At 34.8% G+C, this 20,496-nt stretch overlaps 1 protein-coding gene across 3 annotated transcripts in view; it reads right to left on the bottom strand.

Moving 5' to 3' along the window:
• Positions 1-20,496, bottom strand: part of LOC145279856 (uncharacterized) — a 1,383,997-nt gene that overhangs the window by 699,139 nt on the left and 664,362 nt on the right. For all 3 annotated transcript variants that reach the window (XM_080131300.1, XM_080131301.1, XM_080131302.1), the window contains one exon: positions 8,565-8,671. In XM_080131300.1, the coding sequence (XP_079987426.1) occupies positions 8,565-8,671 (107 nt within the window). The remainder of the gene's footprint in view (positions 1-8,564; positions 8,672-20,496) is intronic.

Here is a 20,496-nt window from a genome sequence, read left to right as displayed (position 1 = left end):
ATTAGTCCAAAAAATCCAAATCATACGAATTATCAATACTCATCTAAAAAAAATTCGCAAACGTAATCTCTCTATACTGTCCAGATTTAATTTTCCTCTGAAGTCATCAGAACTAAGCCCGTCTTTAAGACCCACATTACACATCTACTGTATCATTATCATATCATTTCTTTTCATGCAACGCATGTCCTTAACTCTCACTGGCCAAGTTTCACTTCCATACATGCTTACACTGCAGACACATGCATCATAGACTCTTTCCTTGGTCGAAAGAGATACCGCTCTGCTGATCAGTATTTCAGCTGTACTCAGTTTAATATTAACATGGATATTTAAAGAGTCTACTCATATACTAGGTTCTCTTAAAATAATCAGTCAGTTAAGCATAGATATGAATCCAATATGGAAATTGCTCAGGGAAAACAGACACCAAAATGTTTTTAATAAAAAATGTAACTTTATCAGAGGGTTCATATGATGTGCCTGGTTAGTAATTTAAAAATAAATGTAAAAATAATCAGTTTATCGATCTAAAAATAGTTGAGGCTATAGGGAACTCAGGGTAGAGATAGCACCTTTCGATTCCTAACTGCTGCATCCAATAGGGTGGAAAAAGGTCACTGGTCGTCACTTATCTCCTACATCTCTCACATGTTAGCTCCAACAGATATACATTAGGTACTGGGCTCCACAGGCTTGCCAAACCTTGTGAGGGGACGGTGCTGGTGCAGCACCATTGGGAAGAGAGTTCACCAGACTGGATTAACAGCCAGAACTGAACTCTGTTTAGAGTAACTTCTATGCATCTGTGACCAGGGCGAACAACCAAAGGGGAGGACTATGGCCATGGACTGCGGAGTGGAGCCTCGTAGGTGGTTGGCTGGCGTACTCAGCTCCTTCTGGCAGCTCCTGCATCCCTACCTGGCTCCCATCTGTCTTGACCCCATCTTGCTGCTAGATCCGACTGGTTGGGACAAAAGAGTGAGTCTGATTCTGCACAAACCAGCTTCATTTTAAACAAACTCCCAGTGCATATCATTCATCATCCCTTTCTCATCCCCTTCAAGTCCTGTGGCTTTTGGCGAGTGACAAAGCGATAGCTGTGGGCACACTGAAAGTCATAGCTGCAAACCTGCTCAGGCTATAGGGTCGCTCTCTACTAACAGTGCAGAAATGGAGTTTGATAGCCATAATGTCTGAGCAGCCCTCTTTAGGACAGCACTACTCACCCTCGTGGCATGAAAAGGTGCCCCAAACATTGCCTGCTCTATTACATCCTGGCTGGCTTATCACGGTCAGCAGGAACCCTAATAATGCAATACCTATCAAGATTGCAACATGGAACGTTTATACACTCTTGAACAGAAATAACTCAGACAGATCACAAACACACACTGCACTCATAGCAAGGGAACACGCCAGGTACAATATTGACATTGCTGTTTTAAGTGAAACAAGACTGGCAGGTGAAGGTGGAATTAATGAAAGAGGTCAGGGCTACACCTTCTTTTGGAGTAGCAAAGGAACTGTGGAGAGACATGAGGCAGGAGTTGGCTTTGCAGTGAAAATTGCGCTTGTGAGTAAACTGGCTGGACCTCCAACAGGAGTGAATGACCATCTAATGACACAAACTCCCTCTCTCCAATGCAAAGAAGTTTGCTACTCTTGTCAGTACATACGCTCCTACGATGACAAACCCTGATGACATCAAAGACAAGTTCTACAAAGACCTGAATAACGTCATAGATGCAACACCAAATCTGAACAAGCTCATCATACTTGGTGGTTTTAATGCAAGAGTAGGCTGTGATAATGCTGCCTGGGAAGGTGTGACAGAAAAAAATGGTATTGGAGAATGTAATCATCATCAGAAAACGGGACAGGCGGGACATATGTGTGGAGCCGAGTGCTGTACAGACCACTGCCTCATAGTGTATAAGCTTAATTTGCATATCCAACCAAAGAGAAACCCCCAAGGAAAGACAGCACCAAAACGATTGAATGTCGACAAGTTGAAAATAAAAACTGTCCAGAAATCTTTCTTTTAAATGCTGTCAGAATTTCTTGAACCAGCTAGAATAGATGGGGGAAAAACATGGGAGACAATCCGCGAGATAGTGTATAACACAGCTATGAAGTGCCTTGGGCCAGTCTCCAGAAAACACAAAGACTGGTTTGATGAGCACTGCCTGGAGATTACCCAGTAGCTACATACAAAGCCCATATTGAAGATCCATCCTCCAAACGAAAGAAGGACACATGGAAGAGTTTGTGTAGCAAAGTTTAGTTGAAATTCAGACGGATGCATGATTCTTGGCTTAGCAAAAAAGCAGAAGAAATTCAAATTTATGCAGATAAGAATGACATGTAGAATTTCTACGATGGTCTCAAGGAAATTTCTGGTCCAACTCCATCCAAATCATCACCTTCCCCCAGTGCAGACGGATCCACTCTCCTCACTGACAAAGACGTGATCCTGAGAAGATGGACGGAGGATTTTAAAAGTGTATTAAACTGTTGCTCTACCATAAATGATGAGGCTATTGACCGCCTCCCCCAAATTACCATAAACGAGGAAATGGATGAACTCCCAACCTTCGAAGAGACTGAGAAAGCAATATGCCTGCTGTCCATTGGGAGAGCGCCTGGCTCAGACTCTATTCCAGCTGAGATAAATAAAAAGGGCAGCAAAACACTGACTGAAAAAAAGCCTCCATCAGCTTTTCTACATCATCTGGCAGGAGGAGGTACTTCCTCAAGACTTCAATCATGCATCCATCATATATCTATACAAGCATAAAGGTAACCACTGGGCCTGCGATAAGAATCAGAAAATATCCCCGCTATCCATTGCAGGCAAGGTGTACTGGCCAGAGTAATACTGAACAGACTCATAGTTCACCTGGGTAAAGACCTCTTGCCGAAGAGCCAATGTGGATTTCTCTAAGGATTGTGGTACTACTGATATGGTATTTGCCACCAGGCAGCTCCAAGAAAAGTGCCAAGAACAAAATGTAGACCTATACTCCACCTGTTTATCTGACCAAAGCCTTTGATAATGTAAACAGAGAAGGCCTCTGGAGAATAATGGCAGAGTATGGGGGTTCTAGAAAATTCATTACCATCAAACGTCAGTTTCATGATGGAATGATGGCCAAAGTGCAAGATCATGAGGAAATCTCTGACCCTTTTGAAGTCACAAATGGAGTGAAATAGGAGTGTGTTTTGGCTTCCACCCTGTTCAGCCTCATATTCTCTGTGATGCTGACGGATGTCTTCGGAGACGCTGATGTAATCATTGGAATTAGGTACAGACTTGACAGATCAGTTTTCAACCTCAGGAGGCTACAAGCAAAATCTAGGATTGCAACGGACATTATAAATGACTTTCTGTTCACTGATGATTGTGCCCTTAACGTTACCTCTGAGGCAGGCATGCAACACAGTGCAAACATATTCTCGGAGGCTTGTGAAAACTTTGCTCTCATAATCAATACCAAAAAGACCATGGTGATGCAAGAGCCTGCTCTGAGAAAACCAAAACCCAACATTTCCATTGGGTGGCAAAGACTCAATGTAGTTGACAAGTTCACCTACCTTGGCAGTATGCTCTCCTGCAATGTAGTCATTGAAGATGAAATTAACACCAGACTCGCTAAAGCAAGTGCTGCCTTTGGCAGACTCCACAAGAATGCATGAGACAGAAGAGGCATCGCCTCTATGACAAAGAACAAAGTCTATAAAGATGTCATACACACCATCTTACTCTATGGCAATCTGAAGTGCGCAGTTGCCAACAATTCATATTCAAGGTTTAATACATAACATTTCAATCTAATTTCTAAACAATATTATATAAAACAAATATTTTCGGAGGGGTGGAGGTGGGACGTTAGTGACTCAATAAAATTGCCATGCAATATAATTGTATATAAGAAACGCTCATTGTTTGATCTTCCCTCCCAATGTTTTGAAAAAAAAAATCATATCTAATGTTCAATACATAACATTTCAATCTAATTTCTAAACAATATAAAACAAATATAAAATAAATAATAAAACAAATATATGTATTGATTTTTAAATTCAGAATGAAAACTTTGAAATTAAGTTTTGTTTTATCTTTTTATTTTCATTTCATACGAAATCGATTATATTCATGCATGTTTGGAACTTGAAAAGACTTTGATCAATGCTACAGACGAATATACCTATGCAATTTTTGATAGCGACATTCGAGCCGACATTGAACATTCTGATTTAAAACGAGATGAAAGGCCAACCGAACCTTAAGGAAAATTAAGCTGCAGACGCCATAGCATCAAACATGGAGCAGATGTTGAAATTGTCACGTGAGCAACGAAAATATCTATATGCATAAAATACTATAGTTGTCTGCCTTTCTTTCCTTTCCGCTTACCCAGTCCAACAGTCACTTGAGGATAAAGATTAATGAGATGGATTGATCGTCAGTGGGGGATGAAAAATATTTTAGAGGATTGAAGATGGTTAGCGAAATGAACGAAGGTAGTTTATTTATAAGGATGGATTATGACAAGTACTCGTTGACATGTTGTAATCTTTAGGGAAGGAATCCACTAGTAATGTGTTCCACAGATGAGAAGTTCTTGATAAGAAACTATGTTCATGGAAATTCTGGTTGATGCTAGAAAAACTGTGAAAGAAATAAAAAAATTTTTTTTCAGTTGTGGTAATACAACCTCTTGCTGAGAATGTTTTACGAGGAGCTACCAGAGATTGGAGCTGCCAAATACTGGGATGTTCGTGGAAAGAAACTGTATTCATGAAAATTCCGTTTGAATGAACGGAAAATTCTTTGTAGTGAGTTAGATGGGGAGTGTATGTTCGAACTGTGTGTACGTATTCATTTAGCAATGTGTATATGAACTCGCTCTCACTAAGTAGAGTTCATGCTGTGGATGTCTGAAAAATAAGTCAGAGAGTGAAGCTAAGTCGAGTACTTTCCATGTTTAGTATTATAGGGACACTCTCCACGAAATTAAAAATATTAAATTAAATCTACAATTACGAAATTAACAATATTAAATTAATAGAAGAGAAAGACTAGGAGCGTTTCTTCTGTGAGATCTTTGTACCAAAGGTCCTCTGAAAGTAGTACACACATAATGCAAGAGTTTCGCAAACTACCACACATAGCGAGAGTATAAACACATTGTTAAATGAATACATATACACGGTTTTTACATAAACTCTCTACACCTTAAATTCATCAGCACCAGCCAAAATAAACATGCACAATCAATTTCTCCTTACAGGTAAGACACCTTTTTTCATCTAGAACGTTCTTGACCTCTTGGAGTTCTCATTCCTTGTCAGCAGTTTATTTTGTATAAGTTGTCAATAAAAATTAATTACTTTTGTATTGACAGACTGTGATTCTTTATTTTGATAATAACCTATTCTTCAACACGTGTGCTTGGGATAAAAGTTGCTAGAATCAAAGTTTCCCGATTTACCCTCCAATTTAAAAATGAATCCAGGAAAAGTGTTTACACTACATCAATCCATAACCCAACAATAACACTATCTCAAAATATAGAAATACAAAGTCAAATGCTATCTCAAAGTCCAGATAGCATTTGAATTTGTATTTCTATATTTTTTCTAAGACATGTCTCGCTTGAGCTTTGCTACATGCTTGAAAACAAAATTTCGTCACTTGTGACAATCTTGTACCAGTTTTTCAGCTGTCAGAAAAGGTAAGTTAGTGGTAACCATTATCTTATCAGTCCATTTTTTTTTTTGGTGGTTGTCCTCTTGAATTTTCTGGAATGGCGTTTTTTTTTTATGTTTTCTTTATATATCTGGATTGTGGTAGCAGAGAAACATGTCCAAGCTATGCTAATCTCTTTTTTTCTTTGAATAACATTATTGATCGATCTGTTAATAATAAATCTCTTTCTGATATTTGCATTTCTTTATCTTGTAAAGTTACTCCAAGAATGTATATATTTATACCGCATTACCTTTACCATACGTACGTATGTGTGTCATGGTTTCTGGATTATAAATTATTTATTAAAAAGGAGGATAAAAACTGATAAACAATCACTAACATTAAATTACTATACAAATACACTAATATAATGTTTGTAGGATATTATCATCTTCTATTCTCCTTTTTATTGAATAGATTTTCTAGATCAACGAAGACGCAATGTAAAAAATTAAATAAAAATAAATGATGTCGCCTTTGGGCTGTATGTGAAACTTAAATATATCTTCTTGGTCTTCTGCCTAGGATCTTAGCGTAGTATCTGTCTTGTCTAAAGATGGTATAATGATATTGTGGGGCTTCCATTCGCGCTGGGTGTCCATACAATATAAATATGTCAAAGATCCTTATAAAGATATTGGGGATAAACCATAATAACTATATATATATTCTGATACTACATTAACCAGATTACTTAGATAAATACTATTACAGTTCTAACAAAGGGCTACAATAATATCGCATGGTCTTCATCTACAGGATGCCCAGTATGGAATTTCTACTGGTTCCGCTAGTAGTTTTTAAATATTTAATTTCCAAGACATTGGGATTTTTTCATGCTCTGAACTGTATAGTTAGTGTTTAATTTGCATATACATCAATGCATTGCAAAGTTTTAACTTCAGCGATGCTGATATGTCCTTGCCGCTCCATATAAAATGACCAAATGCAGAAAGTGTTATTCTCATTCGTCCGCTTATATCAGATGAGGATACTGGAACCACTTAGCCAAGAAACCATTTATATAGAGATTATCGTCATTTTTTATAGCACAAGAGTTTTCATTGACTGCAATAAGATAATCCCAGGAAACGCCAGATCTAGTCTGTTAGTAATGAAATAATAGCCTTATTTGAAACCATAAATTAAGATGAATGCCTTTTTAAAAGGTCTCATAAATCAAAGGGGACAATTATGGTAGCAAAATAAATAATAAACAAGACTTCATATGATAAAAATATGAAATAAATGTAGTTTTAAAAGTGTCATTTAATAAACAAAAAGTCTTTGCAGCAAAACAGTGTTGAAGGAAGCCTCTCCATTTTATTCTCTATTTCTCTATTCAAAGTTAACCCTCCCCTCAACTTTTTATTCTCCTAACTTAAACAGACCGTTCACCCCAAATTGTGATTTAAAGGCTGTGAAGGGAAGACTTAATGGAAGGTTGTCAATGTACTGCACAGAAGAAAAGATTTATGGAGAAGAATAATTCATAGGATATCCTCATTGGATCTGAGGAGACATGGCAAGAAAAATCAGAATTTGGCTAAAAGAATCTATTAAGTATGTTATAAATGTATCTACATTCAAATATATACACCAATAGCTGTCCCGACCTGGCACTACCAAGAAAGCATTACATTCAAATTTGTTTTGTAAACATTTATTTTTTATCAGGTTATGCTTCTAAGTTAGAAGTAAACCGTTTTCTGATTTTTTATAATAATGCTAGCCGTAAGTAAATAATTATACTCCTCCAGTTTTCACACTAATCTATAATATAAATCTCACTTTCTGTTTAAATGTATGTATGTATGTATGTATAAAACTTTTGACAGAGGCGACAGAGTTTCACGAGATCAGCGTCGTTTTGAAGCTCGACCCTTCGGACGACATATCGAAATATTGACTAAAAAAAATTCATTCACCCTCAATTGGCCACATTTTTACAGGGAGGGGTTGCTTTTGTCGCTGATATTTTTGCAAGTCATCCCCTCTTTTCGATTTGCTAGCCTTAATTTAAACATTCGTCATTTCCGGTTTAGCGATGGGCGCAACAGCAAAGACGTCACGTTTTTTTATGTTCTTTTCCTCCTTCGCGGAACAGGTTCAAGCCTGCTAACTACCATTTTTTTTGTTTTTTTTTATCAACACACACCTCCAAAAACCCGGGCAATGCCAGGCATCTAGGCTAGTATTCATATAAAATACATTTTTCTGTTTTTAAAACTTTTTAGTTTAAGATGTTTTCTTTCTTTCTTATTTTTTTCTTTTTACATTACAAATTGAGACGTTATTTTATACGAGAGTTAGTGTGAACTTTGGCGAAGCATACTTTTTTCTCAGAATTTTTTGACAGAAAGTTTACATGATTTTTACATGTTAGGAAGAAGATGATATAAAAACAAAATTGAAATATGGATACACGGAGGTACTCTTGGCTAACTCGACTAACAGCAAAATCCCACCCTTCACTGAATAGTTCTCCAGTGGCAAACTTTTTATTCTAGTAGCTTCTTTCATAGAACTGCTTGTTTTTCGAATTAGTTTCTTGCCCTCTGTTTCTCTGACTGTATCCAGATGCAGAAATTTTGATGTAATGTGAACAAACACCTTCTTGCACAAATTTTCATTTAGGATGCCACTAATCACAGTAACCCCTTACATCTTAGTGGTAATATGCCGTGTTTGGGATGGATGGGATGAAGGTAATTTATTTTTAATTCTGATGGAGGATGTATACTAGGTTTATAGAAGACGGAAAAAGAATAAGATATAAAGTGAAGATAAACTGCAAAGTACTTACATTGTTGAATGAGCCTAATAATCTCCTCGTGAGATGACTCCAAAACATTTACATTATTCACAGAAACAAGAATGTGGCCCATCTTGATACCAGCCTTCTCAGCAGGACTGCCTAGATTTGAGAAAAAATAAATAAATAAAAGCACGTCATTGAAAAATAAACAAAATTTAGATTTTTTCCTCTCCAATATTTGGAGATATCAATAATTATAACAACATTATATATATATATATATATATATATATATATATATATATATATATATATATATAAAGAATGTAAGAGATGAACAATTTTCTTATTTTTGTTTTTGTTTGTTTTACTATTGAGAAACACCCGTCTGGCTAAAACTACTGTCAATAATTTTCCCCACTCTTTATCTGTGCCTAAATCCGAACGTAGATTCCATGAGAAAAGCTTCTTTCTTAGAACTGCACACCAGTGGAACTCTCTGCCGCTTGCCTGTTTCCCAACTGACTACAACTTGGATGTCTTCAAGTCCAACATAAACAAACTCCTGACAAACCGCCCCCTTTAGTAAGACTCTCTATCAAAACCCTCAATACTAATGATTACTACAATACTATCTCCTTGATTACTGTACACGCAATAACCCTTATCCCTGAGTGGTCTTCAGGCTTTGATAAGTGGTGACCCCCATGTAAAAAAAATAAAATAAAAAATAAAAATTATGAGTTATTCCCCTTGCCAATTTGGATTTTTTTTTGTCATCATAATTGAAAATTTTTTCCATACTACTCATCGCAGTTAGTCACCTGAAGAAGGTCAGCTGTGGAGGACGATATTATATAATTTAAAAAGTAAACTATAATGAAATATGTTATATATATTATTTTTTATTTTAAGTTTTTGGAATCCTTTGCGATCATTTTTTATTATTATTCCATTTTTGCTCCAAACAAGGCATAGTGCCACTTTGATGTAAGGGGCTACTATCGAGGCCATACGTTGCAGTGATACTATGTAGGGAGTTGAGCAGCAAGATGTCTGTTCACATTACATTTTAACTTCTGCATGTCAGTACAGTTAGGAAAGCAGGAACCTGGAAGGGAGTTCCAAAGTCTAGCAGTTCTGGGAAGGCTTCATAATTTGTGTATTCATTTTTTTGCGAACTGTTAGCCTAATCTTTATAGTTTTGTTGCTGTTTCACTACATTTCGGCTAAATCATCCCCTGGCCTTCTTTAGGTGGTTAACTGTGACGGGATAGGAATGCTGAGTCTTGTAACTCTATCCCCAGTAATTACTGCCTTCCATAGTTGTTGTTGTCTCACCATGTTTTGGCCAACTAATCCTCCAGCCTGCTTTGGGTAGAATTGAAATTTATCTTCAGACAATACTCATTTGCAACTTTGGAGACTCAACACCTCAATCCAATACACACAAATACACAAATTATGAACCCTCATCTCATAGGATTCCAAAAAATAAAACTGAGTATAATATATAATACGATTTAGTATGGATCCGTCAATGGAAGATCAACTAAGAACACAAAATTGGATTTATAAGACCATAAAATCCATCCGTGATCGCCCTTCATGGCCCGTGGCACAGTGGATAGATGTGTTGAGTCTCTGTGGTTCCAGATGAGCATTGTCTGAAGATAGCAGTTTCAATCCAAAGCAGGTTAGAGAAATAGTTGGCCAAAACATGCTGAGACAACAACTATGGAAAGCAGTAATTACAGGACTCAGCATTCCTATCCCATTGCATTTAGCCACTTGGTGAAGGCCAGAGGATGAGTTGGCCAGAACGTGGTGAAACAACAACAGCAACTATAAAGATGAGAATAACAGTCCGCAAAAAAAGAAATGAATGCTGAAACACGTTATGTTATTTACTTTCTCTTCAGACAAGTCCACGTGTCATGAAAGTGATTCGATGGAATGAACCGGATTCAAACCAGGCCCATTCAGGTTTTCAGTTGGAGTTATCAACCACGTTCTTATAGTGCTGATAACAAGATATAACAATAGCAACTGGAAATTCATTTATCAAATCAAAATTTGATGTGTCAACTGAAATGCTATTTACAACCAACTTTCAAAATCTCACAAGATAACTTTATCAAGGCCCGGATCAACTCGAGGATGAGAGTTAATGAGACGGAATGATTATCAGCAGAAAGATGAGGAACGCTATGAGATCACTAACATTGATCAATCGTATAAACTGCATTTGATTACTTAGGTAAAAAATAGGTGAACACTGAATTTGAAGACAATTAAGTTATAATCAGCAGGGAAGCAGTTGTGCAATAATGTGTTCCAGTGGCGAGAAGCTCTTGTAAAGAAGTTCTGCCCATAGAAATTCCGCCTGAAGAGAGAATGGAAAGTCTTTTCCTAATGTGGTAGAAGAAAGAGCTCTTACTATGAATGTCTTACAGAGAAGAACCAAGGACTGGGGCTCAATCTAGAACCTTCTATAGAAATAATGATAGAGTAGAGAGAGACTAGCAACGTGTTTTCTGTGAGAAAAGGGCTGTATAGAGGAGAAGAAATCGCCACCTAATAAATTTCAGAATCAAATTTGTGCTCTGTCAATAGCAGAAAAATAGCTCAGTACGACAGTTCTTCAGATGTACTTGGCATTTTTATTGAAAATTTGGGGATTTGTTTTCATTTTTTGAAAATTAAGCTTGAATTTGTAACAATGTTTACAGAAATCTCAGTACAATCAAAGATAACAGCCTTGTTTTTAATCTTGCTTGTATTTTGTGAAAGAGTTTTTTTTTAAGCACGTTTTTTTTTTATTTTTATACAACTATTTCACTTTTATGCATCCATTTGTTTTTCTCACACACAATTATGTATGAACTAGAATAATCTCCATCACAAAACGGGTAAAATCAGTTCTCGGACAATTTTTTCACAAATTTAGTGTCCATTTACAAAGACTGCAATCAAGATCTGTTATATAATGTTTACAATCGTTATTTCACATTCATTACATTTAATTGTACAAAATGTTTGAAATTTAAGGCTTAAGTTTAGGAATCTTAACTGAAATTCAAAGAATCCTATTTAATTGGTGTCTAATGACTATGGTTTATGACAACAGCATATTCTTTTCATTTCGAGTATATATCCGACACAATTAGACACAATTAATCAACCGAGAACCACATCACTCTACATAAAAACATATAAGATATCAATGGATATATACCTGAGAATCAAAACAAGGACTACTACTAATGACTATGTGCTTATCTTGTATTGCTTAAAAATTCTTTAAAATATCGAAAAGAAACTAAAATATGAAGAATATTTATTGGAGAAATCTTAATTTTCATAAAACACTTTGACCACCATTATAAATTAAATAAAACTGAGTATAACGCACATTCGAACCCCTTGTGACCATCAGTTGTGCTCCAAAATTTATAAGGCTCAATTACTTAATTTGAGAGTGAATGGTGTACATACAAATATATAAACATATATAGATACCTAACTTATATATTATCATATTTCATTGTCTTGAATTCTTCAGGCTTCTTTACTTTGATTTATTTTACCTATATTTTTGCATTATGTTTCGATATTTTTTAGACAAGGATTGATAATTTGAACTACTATTTTCATCTAATTATTATTTAACAATGCAATTTAACATTAGTGCAATCGGTGCATGTGCTCAATAAAATCATTAACTCCCGCTTCCATATTTTGTCCTTTAGTCCTGACATTTCATGGGCGATATTTCTGACTAAGGGGAAAAAATTGCTGTTTTCTAGATCAGAATCTATCCATCTAAAATGTACTTGGACTACTTTTTGATCTTGAAGTGGTACTTAATTTAGCTCTTGGCATCAAGTCGCTTTGGCGATTTACATTTAAAAAACGGGCAGAGTTTTGGAAGTTAAGGGTTCAAACTTCAGTAGCGGAAATACTAAGAATACTTAAAGACATCAATCCAGTCATAGCTGATCGAATGAGAACAAGCGACTTCCCTGGATTGAATACAGAGTTCCATTCAAAATGTCGTACAAATTCTTGAGTTTGGCAAGTTATGCTTGAACAAGGTCAGCGGTTACATCATCACACGAAACTTTATCGGAATAGCATCCAAAATGATAACAGTATATCAAAATAATCTGAAAAATATAGATTGTAGTTCGGCCTATATATTTTCTGGAATTTTTTCTTTTCTTTTAATCCCAGAATCAAACACTTTGCCTTTTGGCTAGGAGAGAAGTGTAGAATCCGTTACAATTCATCTTTTTTTTGTACTCAGTGAAGAAACCCTTCTAGACTGACACAATTTTTATTTTTGTTCCAATCTAGAATGTTCCTTCTTTGAGAAACTGGATTTTCCTTACTTTAAAAATTGTATCTAACTTCACCCACATCGGGAAGATAGAAAATAGGAACATTATAAGAGAATAAATATGGCTAAAATATTTTTAAACAAATCAAAGAATAAAAATAAATAATAGAAATTGCCCTATAACAAAAATTAAGAAATATGATTCGTATGTCAGAATCAGTTACAATGAAAGACTTTGGGGATAAATGCTTTATAATCTGAAACATTTCTTCTTAGTCATTTTTTATGCACTATGGAATAACATCATTTCATTTTAAACAAATTAGTTATGAAGAGAGTGTGTTATATAATATTCAAATCATGCAGATATACAATGATGATATACACAGCCCAAAGCACTTGGATCCTGTATGCAATATAGTAGTTTCTTTAAATGTAATTATATATATAAGAAACTTGGTTCTTATTGTTGAGCACATTAAAGGTGAAATAGAAAGTAGGTCTTCTAGGCTCGCATGCGTAGATCATGATGTTATAATCATTAGATCACTATGGCCGGATGTTACGACATTTAAAAATATAAATGTTAAAATTTCAACGATATTTTTGGGGGTCGAAATTGGACGTGAGGTTTGTAATGGAGTCAAAGATGGCTTTGTTGCCGGGTTCCCATCTCCCGACCAGTAGTAATCATATCAGCGTGCACTGATAATTCTCGAAAGGATGAAACACTAGTATCTGTAGATATTAAATACATATATATATATATATATATATATATATATATATATATACTAGTGTTTCATCCTTCCGGTATCATCAGTGCAAGGTGATACGATTACTACCCGTTGGGAGATTTGAACCCGGCCACAAAGCCATCTCTGACTCCATTACAAACCTCATGGCCAATTTCAATCGCAAGAAATATCGTTCACATTTTAACACATATATATATATATATATATATATATATATATATATATGAAACAGCGTTAGTGAACAGTACTGGGTGTTTAAAGAAAGTGGACGCTCGCCAATAATCGAGTGGACATGCCAGTACCTGTAGAAATTTAGATGACCTGTGTAGATTACGTCGGAACGAAAAATCTGAAATTTTAAACTTTCAAGACTCACCACAACCTGTTTAAATGTAGAAGCAAAAGAGCAAACGATTGTATACACAGATCCAACTTTACTTTTTAGAAAAACAAATTAAACTAAACTAATTAAATAAAAAAGCAGAACAAAACTATTTCTTCAAAATAGAAAAGTACTCCAAGCACGCACGTTTTAAAATAAGGTTAATTCAACACATTCACAAAAAGGGGGAGGTTGAGTCACCCTATCACTAAACAGCAAAAGAAGATGTAAGAAAGTATCTTATAGCATATTAAAATTATTGCAAATAATGACATACCAGTCTAGAGCACTTGAATTTTGCATGTCATAATAGTTTCTTTAAATGTAATAATCTGTCTGCCTCTCTTTCTCTCTATATATATGTGTATATATATATATATATATATATATATATATATATATATATATATACACTAGTGTTTCCCAAAGGTCAAATCGTTGAACTTTGACCCCTTAACAGCCAAATTTCTGGCCGAAACCGAGCACAAAGATTTTCCCAAATCTCAGTACCTTGTATATCAAATTTTGAGTCTGTAGACTGAAAATTGACAGAGTTATTGCGTAGGAAAATGTACACACACAGACAGACACCTTCACTTTTATAGATATAACATTTTTAAAAAAATCCACATATTCTTCTAGAATAATAATTCCAAGGTCATGAGGGTTCAAAGAAGCATGAAAGCGATGTTGTTGTTTTTTTTTTGTATTCAATATTTTATTTTGTATATTTCAAGCAGTCCATCACTCTTGTTCACAAAAAAGTATCAAAATGAAAATGAAAGACGTTGAAAAAAAAAAAATGTAAATTTGTATAGCGTTCATTTCTGGCACCAATGTTTGAAAGAGTTTACGCAAATTATTTGTACCGTTTGTGGAAGAAGAATATTTTATATATTTTTTTTCTTTTTTTTTAAATTTTTGCAACGCATTTGCGTTCATTTCAACCGGCAAAAAAAAAAACAAAAAAAAAACGAGACGCAATTGATTTCAATATGTATAATAAATAATAACGTGTGTATATATATATATATATATATACACACACATACACACATTGTACATGCACAGATAAATAATCATATGCATAAACATACATATACGCATACACACATATACATATATATGCACACACGCACGCACTCAAACACACACACACATATATATATATATATATATAAACATACATGAGCATGAAAGGCATCACAAAGACACACACACTAACATATATATATTATACCCACATTTGCATATATTACCTAACCACACGCACACACATATATATGTACATACATACACATGCATCAGACACATATATACACACATATATGTATTACGTACACACACACATGCATATATTACGCAAACATATTCACATATTAGTATAATACACAATACCATAGATATACATTCATATGCACATATTACCTATAACATACATGCGTATATACATATCGTATCATGCATACATACACACATATACTAAATATAATATACATAATGTTACATACAGAAATATACATATACACACCACAAAAGCATATTATAGACCCATATTATATATATATATATATGTGTGTGTGTACATAAATAATAATAATATTAATAAATATTTTAACCGGTTTAATAGTAAAGTTTACACTTAAAGCTATACTTTTTTGTGAACAAAAGCGGAGGACCGCGTGAAATATAAAAATAAAATATTAAAAAAAAAATATATTGTTTTCATGCTTCAAAAAGCGCTCATAACCTTGAAATATCTCTATAAATACGTGTATATATTTAGTCATAAACGTATACATATACTTGTATATATACGTGTTTATCTCTATATATACAGTATATACGTGTATATATATATATATATATATATATATATATATATGTGCATATAATAATACGCGCATCTCTCTCTCTCTATATATATATATATAAATATATATATATGTGTGTGTATGTAAATATCTATGTCTATATATATATATATATATACATACATACATATATATATATACATACACACACACAGTGCCGGCGAAAAGCAAATCAGCACTTGTAATTTTTTCAAAAACTGCAAATTTAAACTAAATTGAATGTAACTGTTTAAAACCTATACCTCGTTTGATTTACCTTTTATTTGTCTATAATTTTACCTGTTCATATTTGACTTTTAATTGAAATATTTTAGTGCTCACGTCAATTTAAAAAAATAACTTCAAATGGAGGAGGCAAAAAGAAAGTCCGCAGCAACAAATTCACTTAAAACCAACTTAAACTATCGCCCCTAAATCAGTTTAAAATATCCACCAACAGGCAACAAAGCATCTCTAATTGTAATTGTTGGTTGGTTGGTTGATTTTGTTTTACGGCATATCAATCTTTTTCAGGTTATTTAATGCCGAATCTAGTTATTTTGAGGAACGATTTTTAATGGAGTATATTTTTTTTTTTAAGTCAGATTCTATTTAACCCATAGTTGGGATCCTAACAGGTACTACCACTCCGGGTCAGAGTGGCCCTGGGAGCAATGGCAATTAAAGGGTGGCTCCACACTCCCCAAGGCCCACAAGGTGAGGCCTCACCATCGAATATAGTTTAAGGTCATTCAGGACCAATTGTAATTGTGGTTGTTCCAGGTGATACACCGTAACATTTATTCCATATGCCACGACTTTCTCTTGGTGATCGTCAAGAGCTCATTAATCTCCACCTTTCTCGCTTATCCAATGGAGAAATCGGCCACAGATTGAAATGTGATAAGAAAACGGTACGAAAGACTGTGCAAAAGCACCAAAACACTGGCAATGCCCGTGATGCGTATAAATCTGGTCGTATTAGAGTTACTTCTAACAAGGAAGATAATGCAATAGAGATCTGCAGCCTAAGAAACAGATTTAAAACAGCTCCCCAAATCCAACAACAGTGCAATCTTGTTAAAAAGTGCTCTCTTTCTACTGTCAAGAACAGATTAAAGGAATTTAATTTGCGAGGATATGTTGCAAGATGCAAACCAATGATTTTTGTAAAAAACCGAAAGTGCCGTCTGGACTTCATCAGATGCAATGAAGATCATGACTTCATATTGGTCAAAAGTGCTTTTTAGCGATGAAAGCAAGTTCTATAGACTAGGCAATGATAGTAGGTAGTATGTCCGTCGGAGGAAAGACAAAGAATTTAATCCTAGGTGCTCAGTTTCAACGCTGCAAGGTGGTGGAGGTTCAGTTTTGGTGTGGGGTATTATTAGTACAAAGTACATTCATATGTTAACTTTGATCGGAATTTGGATGATAATTCCATCTTCATCCAGGATAATGTTCCCATTCACACAGCTGACAATGTCAAGAGGTTCCTGGAAGAGCATGATATTCTGTGTTTGGATTGGCCTGCACAATCTCCAGACCTCCATATCATCGAAAATGTATGGCATTACATCCAGCAACAGCTATGCAATGATAAAATTTCAAATTTGGAAGAACTTTGGACGAAAATTAAGAAAAGTGGGATGCGCTTTCCCTGGAGTATTGCCGCAGTCTAATTCAAGGAACTCTCAAAAGATTGCATATTGTCAAATTGCAGAAGGGCTATACTACTAAATATTGTAGTTCTTTGTGTTCCTGTTGTATCTGTGTTGCATTAATGTCTTAAAGTTACATTTAAATAACAATTTTCCATTGTGCGGACTTTCTTTTTGCCTCCTCAATTTGAAGTTATTTTTTTAAATTGACGTGAACACTAGAATATTTCAATTAAAAGTCAAATATGAACATATAAAATGATAGAGGAATAAAAGACCGATCAAATGAGGTATAATTTGTTTAAATTTAGCTTAAATTTGCAGTTTTTGAAAAAATTACAAGTGCAGACTTTCTTTTTGCAACCTGTGTATTTAGTTTATTTATATACGTGTATATCTATATCTGCATAGTCATCCACATGCAGTACTGTTTCGCTGTATCACAGCTTATCAGTGCGGCTAGACTAGCACCCGTTCCTAGGCAGGGATTGAAACTACAACCATCTAGTTGATAGTCAGCAGTAACCCAACGACCTCATCAAATGCCCATTTATATAGACATTTGCCCACTGCTTTTACAGTACTGCACTTGCTTGTTTATTTATGAACAAACAAACAGAGAACTTCGCATTAACACTAAGCAACTGGTGAAATCATTATAAGACAGTGCTCTACCCCAGGAGGAGAGAGGGGGCTTAAAATCTATCTATATCGCTCTTTCTTTATAAATAACGATATATATATATATATATATATATATATATATATATATATATATTAGTTATTTATATATCATGTTTCTTCGCGTATAAAATGTACATTTTCCTGCCATATTTTCCTTCAGAAATTTCCCCAGTGTATTATTATCCGATAAAGGTCACAGATTAAGGAAGGTGTACAAGTGATGTCGGCTGGTGTTCCCCATCTCCATCCACCGCGCACCACGCACTTGTCAACCAAAATATCTCCACCAGCAAGACAAGCCTCAAAATGAAATACCTCTTGTGCATTAAATGGCACGATTTTATTTATTCTTTAAAAGTAAAATAAAAAGGAAAAAGAAAAGAAACAAAATGTCCAACAGAATGTCTGTGATACATCTTTTATGCTTAAAAATACGGGTGATTCGATTATTAAAATTTGATCTATCGCTGAAACTTTTACACAATATCTTATAAAAATAAACGAACCGAAGGAGAACGATTATTCAATTCAAGGATTGAAAATTATTAGGATTCATATATTTTTTTAATATCGGAAATAAGAAATAGGTTTCACTGAAAGAATCCCCGTTATGAGTACAATCTTATTTTATGTACAACTTGGTGAGTGAACTATTAAAGCTGAAAATAGTTTGTTTCATTATTATTATTATTTATTATTATTATTATTATTATTATTAGTAGTAGTAGTAGTAGTATTTATTATTATTAGTATTATTATTATTATTATTATTATTAACAACTCACTAGCAGTTCTCACAAAGATCATCATCAGGAATTACTTACTGATGATGACTAGTGATGCTCCATGGAGTCTGTGTGACAAGTCTCTCCAGACTTTCAGTACTCTCCACCTCTTTCGATAACCTTTGCAAATGACTTTGCGTTATTACAACAATCGCTCACCATGGCAACAACCATTGGTTTTCACTAGGATTCGTATGGCAATAAGTCTTCCTGATGTCTCACTATTCTCCACTCTCTTCCAGTTGAGGTTTGGTCAGTGCTCTCCCCTTGGTCTTTCCACCCTCTTTGATCTTTCACAGCCGAGATTGATGCCTTTTTGGCGGGGTGGGGTGGGGAGAAAGGAGCACAAATCATAAGATATCTTAATCGTTATTATCATTATTATTATTATTATCATTATTATTATTATTATTAACAACAACAACAACTCACTAAGAGTTCTCACAAAAGTCATAAGCAATAACTGCTTATTGGCAATAACCAGCAGACAATAACCTGGAATCTGCGTGACAACCAGTCTCTCTATATTTCCAGTATTCCCCGCCACTTTGTACAAGCATTGCAAATGATTTTGCATAATCGTAACAGCCACTTATCATTCATTTATTGCTGGCAATGACTATTGGTATCCCCTGGAGTTTGAAAGACAATAAGTTTCTCCAAGGTTCCAGTACACCTGCATTCTTCCAGTGCTGGTTGATGCTCTTACCTTCCTATCCTCATTCACTCATCACAACTATTTTGTGTGGAATCAGTCGACCCAAAGGTATGTGGTGGGAGTTTGTGAGATGATGAGGATGATCATCATCATCAACAACAACTCACTATGAGTTATCACAAAGGTCATCATTAGCGATTGCTCACTGGCATTTACCGGTGGTGTTCTCTGGAGTCTGGGTTAAAATAAGTGTTATGTTAGTAGTCTACTGGAAAACACCGGAAACTATTAAAATGGTCGATTATTATGATGAAATTATAATGGTCGATTATTATGGTTGGTAAAAGTATATTGTTAAATAGAAAAATTTTAAGGATGTGAGAAGTTTAAATATTTACATTTAATAGTTGTCAGAAATGTTAACTTGATGTTAATTTGATAGATGGAATTTAAGCTAACCATAATATCAGCAAAAATACGTGACAAAATACCCAGCAAGGATCTTTAGGCTATGTATAGTGATGACATAATAAAAATATAGATTTTGAGATGTAGATGTGGGGAGATCAGTTTTACCATATGCAACGCATTAAAGACGGATGGTTTTTTTATGAACGGACGCCCAATGGAAGTCAGAAAGGGGGGAGGGGCGATTAAAAAAATTTAATCTTGTACAAAGAGTGCCAACTCTGGAAAAGAACTCAGCAAAGAATAAATGATTATATTTAAAAATATAATTTCTGTCTGAGCGTTTTCACATTCGGAGAGAAGCACTTTCAATTTCAGGACACATGGAAGAGACGCATGGAAAGAAACTTTGGGATATGCTTTTGTTGGTGTTCTAACCGACAACGATT

Source organism: Euprymna scolopes, chromosome 7, assembly GCF_053919585.1.
Source record: "Euprymna scolopes isolate OS-2025 chromosome 7, ASM5391958v1, whole genome shotgun sequence".
Lineage (NCBI taxonomy): Eukaryota > Metazoa > Mollusca > Cephalopoda > Sepiida > Sepiolidae > Euprymna > Euprymna scolopes.
The sequence above is the reverse complement of the archived record's forward strand: the minus strand, read 5'-3'. Positions and strand labels throughout refer to the sequence as shown.